General features: G+C 39.9%; 1 protein-coding gene across 1 annotated transcript in view; it reads right to left on the reverse strand.

Annotated features, from left to right (window-relative positions):
• Positions 1-561: 561 nt before the first annotated feature.
• The window catches only part of LOC106096208 (uncharacterized), a 10306-nt gene continuing 867 nt past the window's right edge, over positions 562-10000 (reverse strand). The window contains exons 2-5 of the mRNA XM_059370161.1: positions 6354-6497; positions 1315-1499; positions 1078-1253; positions 562-1017 (exon numbers count right to left, since the gene is read on the reverse strand). Coding sequence (XP_059226144.1) covers positions 609-1017; positions 1078-1253; positions 1315-1499; positions 6354-6497 — 914 coding nt within the window. The 3' untranslated portion in view covers positions 562-608. The remainder of the gene's footprint in view (positions 1018-1077; positions 1254-1314; positions 1500-6353; positions 6498-10000) is intronic.

Here is a 10000-nt window from a genome sequence, read left to right on the forward strand (position 1 = left end):
AGAAGATATCTTCCTTCTTCTGTTCCTGTGGTATCACATCACAATGGACGAAAATGTCTAAGTGAGTCTGATGGCTGACTGCAACTTAAACCTAACTTAGCCCATATATTGGCTTGCAAAGCGTGTGCCTTTCAACAACAAATTTTTACTTTGGGTCGTTGAGATTCAAAATAAATTGTTGCAGAAAATTTAACAAATTTTGTAGTCGTTTTTTTGACAAAGTTGTTGTTGTTAATATGAATGGCATTGCTGAAACAATAAGCCTGAGCTCTGAGTACCATAAATTGGTGTATGATGTAAAATTGTTGGTTGCACAACATTTTCAGCAAATCGTATTGAAAATAGCTGGTGTTGACATTTGTTATTGACCTTTAAAAGAGAACAATTATGGACAATGGAAATTTTCGTATGTATGTCAACCATTTAAAAAAATTAACAAATTTTGCTTAAAAACTAAAAATTGTAAATTTTTACTTGTTAACATTTTTTACAAAATTTTCTATTGAAATTATATTTTAATTAATTTTTCTGTAAAAATAAAATTTTTTTACTAAAATTTATTACAAGTTTCCTTTAACTCGAAATTTTAAATTTTACAACAATTTACATTACATATACAAAGAAAAATAATTTTCCTTTTGGGTTTTCATTTTAAAAATCCGGGTGGGCATAACTTGAACAGCGGCAGCTGTTCCTCCATGATCATGATAGAAATCGCAATAACGCACCACTTTATAGTCAGCGAAATCGCGGCGTAGACGCCTACGCTGCAATTCAGTGGTGGCGCAATTTTTTAGTTCTAGTTCCATTTTGTGCATGCATGGGCGACATAGATCCAATTCAGTGTTGAAATCACGCCAATAATCACCCAAAGGTGTCTGGTCACACTTGTGGCACTTGGCCACATTGAAGGGTGAACACAAAACAATGACTTTGGGTACAATGTTACGTTTGCTGCCAAAGGCGGTAGACAATTTAAGCTGTGGTCGAGCCACATGATGAGGATATGTGGAGGGGCTTTAAAGTGAAGATTTTCAGTTCTATGCTAAGGACAAGAAACTTGGTTCAACTACTTACGCTGGTGTCAAAAATTTCTCCTTATCCTTCCTTTGTTCACCCACATTGAAGGGTTTCTGAGCTTTTCTTAAGGGGGCCACATCATAGCTTCCCACACAAGGAAAATTGGCATTTGTTGGAGCTAAGAATCGTGGATTTTTACTTACAAACGCTGAATGGCCCAATTTAGAAGGCCACTTAAAGAAAAGTTTTAGCTCATCATTCAATCGTTTGGCTTGGATAATTTTCTTAATTTACCTTCAGTTGCATATGATTCTTCTCATCCACATATTTTGTAGGGGAAGGACTTAGAAACACATCTCCCTGATGTTGCCGCATAAACGAAGTTAAACATGGCCCCTTTAGAGGTAGGGTAACCCTATCCATACTAGAACCAAATGCCACACGTGGTAATTCAGCTGGATTAACAACATAAACAAATCCTGGAAAATTTTAAGCAACAATTAATAACAGAAGTTACCAAATTATGTCCACACTTTGTTTAATTTGGAAATTTCCTAGGGATTGAAAATTTTTCTACAGAAAAAGGAGCTCAGAAACAGATGAATGAACGGAGGGCACGGCGATAAATGTGTTTGCTGCAATACACACACCGCAGAGCGGTCTATATTACAGCTATATCTAGGCTGGGTTGAAAAGAGCTATTGGGTTGCCCAAAAAGTAATTGCGGATTTTTCATATAGTCGGCGTTGACAAATTTTGTCACAGCTTGTGACTCTGTAATTGCATTCCTTCTTCTGTCAGTTATCAGCTGTTACTTTTAGCTTGCTTTAGAAAAAAAGTGTAAAAAAAGTATATTTGATTAAAGTTTATTCTAAGTTTTATTAAAAATGCATTTACTTTCTTTTAAAAAATCCCCAATTACTTTTTGGGCAACCCAATATTTTAGGTAAGGTTGAAAAGAGGGTGCAGATATTAATCCGCTCCATGCCACTATGGACATACACCTAAGCCAGTGATCTTATTATTGTGCGCTCTAAACACTAAAAAGTTACCTCGAAAAGAAAATCTAAGTCAGAAATTCCGTGCTACTTACAAAATCCCTAATTGTTTTCCATACCACGACCGTAAGTTGGTTCATGTCTGGTATTATGTCCCCACCTAAGTACCGGTGTCTTTTAACCGGGCAATGAAATTCTCCAACGTCTTCCCCACATGCCCTACACATGCTATCACTTGCCTCATCGATTTTGCATAAGTTGTCCTTGTATCCCGTTATGATACCGAAATTTTTACTGACCTCCTTCTTACTTCCTTTCATTACTAGCTTCGTCCTCTCATAATTCGGATCACCCCATAGGATTTCGCGATCCTACCGACTGTTTCGCTGTTCCACAGTGTTACATTCGCGTTTATCGCCCACGCCCTTAAATAGGATTGCGTCGACCCGAAAGGTTATGTCCAACGATTAAGATCTGGCCGACGGCGAAACCCACAAGGCGTTGCGCAATCTGCAAGTCATATATTGACATTTTTATTACCACGAGAGGACTCAACCCCGCTGGGGCTACCCTTTTGGCAACATTAGACTACGACTCGGACCACGAGGCAGTACTAATGAACGTGGAACCGGACAGATTGCAGACCCTTCTTCCGATTGAGGCTTTTAACTACAGGTTTGTAAAAAGCAGGAGACTTAACAGCGTTCTAGCCCAGGGGCTAGAAGGATTCAAACTTCCTGTGGGCAGGAATTGCACCATAGGGGAAGTGGATGACGCAAAAGTTGGAATGAATTTAGCCTTTGGGGAGGCCATGAGCCAGTCGATGAAGCTTTTCAGACCTTGCCGAGGAGTAAGGAGAGACCTCCCGGAGGATATACTAGAGATGATCAGACAGAAGAAGACGATACCGACTGCTTGGCCGTCAAGAGCCTAATACCCTGGGAGCGATTATTCGGAACCTGGGTAATATAATTGCACAGAGAATTGCCATTTTCGAAGAGGAGGCCAAATTGGAGATTTTAGGAGCCATTAGACCGGGGTGTAATATGTTCCAGAAGTTGAGTTCCTGGGAGTTCCTGACCATCCTTTTCAACCATTGTCTTAACCTGAAATATTTCCTCAGGGCATGAAAGGTATCAAAAGTTAACCCAATCCTTCAACCAGACAAGGATCCAACATTTGCAGGCAGTTATAGGCCCATCTCGTTGGTTTCAATGTATCGAAACTGCTTGAGACTGTGATGCTGAACAGGTTGAATGACCACATGGAGGTTTTGGTTTTAGGAAAGCGACTTCGACTACACATGCCCTCCTGGCCCTCGTGAGCAAGGTTACGGATAGAGGATAAGGGCATTCTTAACGACGCGCAATTTGGTTTTAGAAGAGCGACTTCGACTTAAATTGCCCTCCTGACCCCTCGAGCAAGGTCACGGATGTGTTTATAATGTCCGTTGTGCGACTATATCAGTAGGATTGGACTTTGAGAAAGCATTAGATACCGTATGGCAGGAGGGTATTGTTGGGAAGATGAGACATTCCTACGGCTTCAATGAACATATTTGCATTACGGTTTCCATCTATCTCAGGAAGAGATCTTTTTCGGTATCCCTTAGACAGCCGACATCGGGGGATAGGAAAATAGTGGCTGGAGTTCCTCAGGGCTCAGTACTGGGACCGGTATTATATAATTTTTATATGGCCGATATTCCGGCGCCTGAGACAGTTGAAACTTTGATTGTATACGCGGACAATATATTAGTTGCAATTGGAGGTGTAATGGTGAATGGAGGTTTAAGCTAAATGTCGAAAAATGCTCATCAATCGTCTTCAGAGGATAAAGACGAAAGCTTTACAAGAATGCTCGTAGCTATATCCCCGAAATGAAGATGAACGGTGAGCCGATTAAGAATAAGAAGAAGATGAAATGATGAAATACCTCGGAGTAGTCTTTCGTTCACTCGCCACATAGACTACATGTTGGGAAAGCCTACAGCTGCTTTACATGCCTACGGAACTCTCTTTAGATGAAGAAGGGAATTGAGCAATCGGGTAAAGCTCATCATGTACAAGCAGGTTGTCAGAACGGTCCTTTCGTATGCACATCCGGAGTGGGAGTTTATTTCATCGGCGCAGATTGAAAGTGCTAAGCGGTTCGAAGACCGTATGCTGCGATACGAGCTAGATATGAGGTGTCATTTGACGGCAAGCGGGGAAATGAGGATGCCTTCGAATCGGCAGGTTTACGGGGAAGGCGGCATGCCCAGAATAGGTGCCTTCGTGGATGGTTGGATCATCTATATGCCACTTTCAGCGCTATTCAATTCACCCGAAAGGATTGGGGTGAGATTTGAATATTTAAGGAATATGGAGAAGCCTTTTCCCTAGCTTGTCTTCCTTTTATGGCCGATGGCGGCATGTTATATGATGGTGATGATAAACTCATGTTTTACCATAGGAGGTTTGGGAGTCTTGATGTCGAAGATACGGCCTACGCCACCGATCAATAAACAGGGACTTGTAAGTAGTTGTATATAGTATGCTCTGAATTAATAATATTTTGTTTGTAAATACCTTTCGTGAGGAGTATTTGTATTGTGCTTATATTTTATTTTGTTTTATTATACCCACCACCGAAGGATGAGGGTATATTCATTTTGTCATTCCGTTTGCAACACATCGAAATATCCATTTCCGACCCTATAGAGTATATATATTCTTGATCAGCGTAAAAATCTTAGGCGATCTAGACATGTCCGTCTGTCTGTCTGTTAAAATCACGCTACAGTCTTTAAAAATAGAGATATTGAGCTGAAATTTTGCATAGATTCTTTTCTTGTCCATAAGCAGGTTACGTTCGAAGATGGGCTATATCGGACCATATCTCGATATAGCGCCCATATAGACCGATCTGCCGATTTAGGGTCTCAGGCCCATAAAAGGCACATTTATTATCCGATTTTGCTGAAATTTGAGACAGTGAGTTTCGTTAGGCCTTTCAACATCCTTCGTCAATTTGGCCCAGATCGGTTCAGATTTGGATATAGCTGCCATATAGACCGATTTTCCGATTTAGGGTCTTAGGCCCATAAAATCCACATTTATTACCCGATTTTGCTGAAATTTGGAAAAATAGAGTTGTGTTAGGCCTTTCGACATTCTGCGTCAATTTGGCTCAGATCGGTTCAGATTTGGATATAGCTGCCATATAGACCGATCCCCAGATCTAGGGTCTTAGGCCCATAAAAGCCACATTTATTACCCGATTTTGCAGAAATTTGGGACAGTGAGTTGTCTTAGGTCCTTCGACATCGTTCTTCAATTTGGATCAGATCGGTTCAGATTTGGATATAGCTGCCATATAGACCGATCCGCCGATTTAAGGTCTTGGGCCCATAAAAGCCACATTTATTATCCGATTTTGCTGAAATTTGGGAAAATGAGTTGTGTTAGGCCTTTCGATATTCTGCGTCAATTTGATCCAGATCGGTTCAGATTTGGATGTAGCTGCCATATAGACCTATCCTGTTTTAGGGTCTTAGGCCCATAAAAGCCACATTTATTACCCGATTTTGCTGAAATTTGGGACAATGAGTTGTCTTAGGCCCTTCGACATCGTTCTTCAATTTGGCCCTGATCGGTTCAGATTTGGATATAGCTGCCATATAGACCGATCTCTCGATTTAAGGATTTGGACCCATAAAAGGCACACTTATTGTCCGATGTCGCCGAAAATTGGGACAGTGAGTTAAGTTAAGCCCCCTAACTTATTTCTGCAATATTGCACAAATCGGTCCAGATTTAAATATAGCTGCCATATAGACCGATCTCTCGGTTTTAGGTTTTGAGGCCACAAGTGGCGCATTTATTGTACTTCTTCAATTTGGCTCTGATCGGCGACATCGTTCTTCAATTTGGCCCTAATCGGTTCAGATTTGGATATAGCTGCCATATAGACCGATCTCTCGATTTATATGGAGAGACAATATTCTTAGACAGATTTAAGTGCTAAGAGAAAGATAATAATAAGACACAACTTGTATATGAATTCTGAAAGAGTATGGGAATAAATCGAAACTTGACAAACTTGACGGCAGTACTCTGGCCTTCACTGACAAATCGTCTGTCATTTCATTCCCCCTTACTCCGTTATGGCCCGGCACCCATATTTAAATATGGTTCAATCTGAACCATATTTGAGACGGATATCTTGTTTGGACTAACTTGAACTTCGAAACATCTAAACAAAACAAAAATATTTGCCTTTTAACTTTCCTCACACTATTTAAGAATTTTCTTTTTTCCTCTTAAAAATATTTTCTTTTTGTATTTTACCCACTTCTCTGCTTGGCACGTGCTCTTATCAATTGACTCTCCTTCCTTTGGGCTCGCAATCTCACTCTTTGTTCGGACGTTAATTTCTTTATAAACATTTTCAACTCACTAGCCGAGAGTTCTGAACCCCAAACGTTATCGAATGCAACTGAAATTGAAGGTTAAGAGTTATCATAACACTAAGGACATAAGCTTCACAATCACGCACCCACACTGACACACACACGCCAATCACATTGTCTGCAGAGCTATCTAACCATAAATGTGTTTCCAATATAATGTCAGAAGTCATAAATAAGAAGAAGAGCAATTCCTAGGCTAACGAATATTTAAAGGGCATTTTCATTTCCATAGACCTAGGGGTTTTGAGATGTGTGTGTGTGTATGTGCATGTGGGCGTAGAGTTGGGTGGATTTTTCTTTGCAGGATTCGCGTTCTGAACACGCACTAACAAGGATCAATCACTGACTGACACGCATCCTTCATTTTTTTTAATAGGTCTTTGCCAATATCCATAATATTTATGTTTGATATCTAATCGATTTGTTGGCCTGAAGACAATAATCCAACAAACCCTAAGGGGGAGGGAGATGTTTTACAATATGGGTTGAGTAGTTAAGCATTGAGCTTGTCAGTGCATATATTGGGTTGCCCAAAAAGTAATTGCGGATTTTTCATATAGTCGGCGTTGACAAATTTTTTCACAGCTTGTGACTCTGTAATTGCATTCTTTCTTCTGTCAGTTATCAGCTGTTACTTTTAGCTTGCTTTAAAAAAAATATATTTCATTAAAGTTCATTCTAAGTTTCATTAAAAATGCATTTACTTTCTTTTAAAAAATCCGCAATTACTTTTTGGGCAACCCAATAAAAATCTTTTTGGTTATTAAGCTTAATCTCTTTGACTTTAAAACTACCCAAAAATGATTCCTGCAGCGGTTTCGGAAACTTTTAACGATAAATTGCATATAATGAACCAATGCACAAAAATTTTGATTTGATGCCTTTGCAGAAATGTTAGTCATGAAAATGTGTTATGGTTTCTTGAATTGTTAGCTCCGTCATCATTGACATTGCACATTGATATTTGTTTCTCTGGTCGATTTGCTGTTTTAGTTCCGTAATAGAGGCATTTGTTTTGTAAACTATACCAAGGTCTATGTAAAGAAAGGATATTTGAGAATTGTACGACCGCTTAGAATATGTGTGTTTGGTTATCCTTGCTGTACAAAATGGCACATTTGAAACAACTTTAACAAAAAAAAATATTCAAATTTAAAGAGACGAACGAAACAGTCGGTAGAACGACGAAAATCCTATGGGGAGACCCAGATCATGAGAAGTCGAGGCTATTTCTGAAAGGAAGTAAGCAGGAGGTCAGTAAAGCTATTGGTATCATAACAGGACACGTACGGGCTCACTTATGCAAAATCGGTGCGGCAAGTGATAGCATGTGTAAGGCATGTGGGGAAGATGATGAGACATTGGAGCGTTTTTTATGTCATTGCCTAGCTTTCGCGGCTATTAGACATCCGTACTAAGGTGGGGACACAATACCAGATATGAACCAACTTAGGGACGTAGTTTGGAAAACAGTTAGGGATTTTGTAAGAAGCACGGAATTCCAGACTTTCTTTTCCGAGGTTACTTTTTAGTATTGGATATCAAATTCGTTTTCGAATCTCAAATACCTTTCATTTAAGAGGTAAGGACCCTAAAAACTATCAATAGCGAGCTCCACTCCCTTTAAGACCCAAATTGTCATGGTGAGAAAATACGTCCTATTTGGGGGTTGTTTTAGGGGTGGGACGTCCCCTAGACAGTTGGTCCCGAATGTTCATATCAGATTCATGGTCTACTCCCAAATACCATTCATTTGAACCCCATTTTTCCATAGGAGGCGGCCACTTTGAAAATATATATCAGATTCGTGTTCTACTCAAAAAACCTCTTACTTGAGGCTCAACTTGCAATGGTCAGCAAATACCAAATACCATAGACACTTTTCCGGAATATTGATATCAGATTCTAGCTTTACTGCCAAGACCTTTCATTTGAGCCCCATATTGCTATGGTAGTAAATTTGCCCTCTTTGAGGGATGTTCTCGGGGATGGGCGGCCCCCAAACACTTGGTCCCACATCTGGATTTCAGATTCGTATTCTACACTCAAATACCTTTCATTTAAGACCCATATTGCGATGGATAGTTAATAAGTCCTGTTTGGGGGATTTTGGGGAAGTGGTGGACCCCCAGAAACTGTGTCCCAAATTTGTATATCAGATTCGTATTTTGCTCGAATCATTTGAGTCCCATATTGCCTTGGTCGGTAAATATGTCCGATTTAGGGGTGTTTTGGGGTGGTCCCCCAAACACTTGATCCCACATTTGGGTATCAGATTCGTATTCTACTCTTAAATACCTTTCATTTAATTCCCATCTTGTCTTGATTGGATTATATATATATTTTTTAGGGTACTATTAGAGGGCACACAAAATTTCGCTTAAATCGCATCACCCATCTCCGAGATCAGGCGTTTCTGAAAATTAGGGTAAGGGGGAGGGTCCGCCCCCCTTCAGATATCAAACAAGTAAAAGCGTGCTAAGTTCGGCCGGGCCGAATCTTATATACCCTCCACCATGGATCGCATTTGTCTAGCTCTTTTCCCGGCATATCTTCTTGGGCAAAAAAGGATATAAGAAAACATTAGAGCGATATCAAGATATGGTCCGGTTTGAAGCACAATTACATTATATGTTGGAGACCTGAGTAAAATGTCTGCCAATTCGAATAAGAATTGCGCCCTTTGGGGGCTCAAGAAGTAAAATAGAGAGATCGATTTATATGGGAGCTGTATCGGGCTATAGACCGATTCAGAGCATAATAAACACATATGTTGATGGTCATGAGAGGATCCGTCGAACAAAATTTCAGGCAATCGGATAATAATTGCAATCTCTAGAGGCTCAAGAAGTCAAGATCCCAGATCGGTTTATATGGCAGCGATATCGGGTTATGAACCGATTTGAACCTTATTTGACACAGTTGTTAAAAGTAAGAGTAAAATAAGTCATGCAAAATTTCAGCCAAATCGGATAGGAATTGCGCCCTCTAGAAACTCAAGAAGTCAAGTCCCCAGATCTGTTAATATGACAGCTATATCAGGTCATGGACCAATTTGAACCATACTAGGCACAGATATTGGATATCATAACAAAACACGTCATGCAAAATTTCATTCCAATCGGATAAGAATTGCGCACTCTAGAGGCTCAAGAAGTCAAGACCCAAGATCGGTTTATATGGCAGCTATATCAAAACATGGACCGATATGGCCCATTTACAATACCAACCGATCTACTCTAATAAGAAGTATTTATGTAAAATTTCAAGCGGCTAGCTTTACTGCTTCGGAAGATAGCGTGCTTTCGACAGACAGACGGACGGACATGGCTAGATCGCCATAAAATTTCGCGACGATCAAGAATATATATACTTTATGGGGTCTCAGACGAATATTTCGAGTAGTTACAAACAGAATGACGAAATCAGTAAACCCCCCATCCTATGGTGGAGGGTATAAAAATATAGTACCCTATTTCACCACGGAATCATTTTGCACCACCTGTGAAAATTTCAAGAAGATCGGTTC

Source organism: Stomoxys calcitrans, chromosome 5, assembly GCF_963082655.1.
Source record: "Stomoxys calcitrans chromosome 5, idStoCalc2.1, whole genome shotgun sequence".
In the NCBI taxonomy this organism is placed as follows: domain Eukaryota; kingdom Metazoa; phylum Arthropoda; class Insecta; order Diptera; family Muscidae; genus Stomoxys; species Stomoxys calcitrans.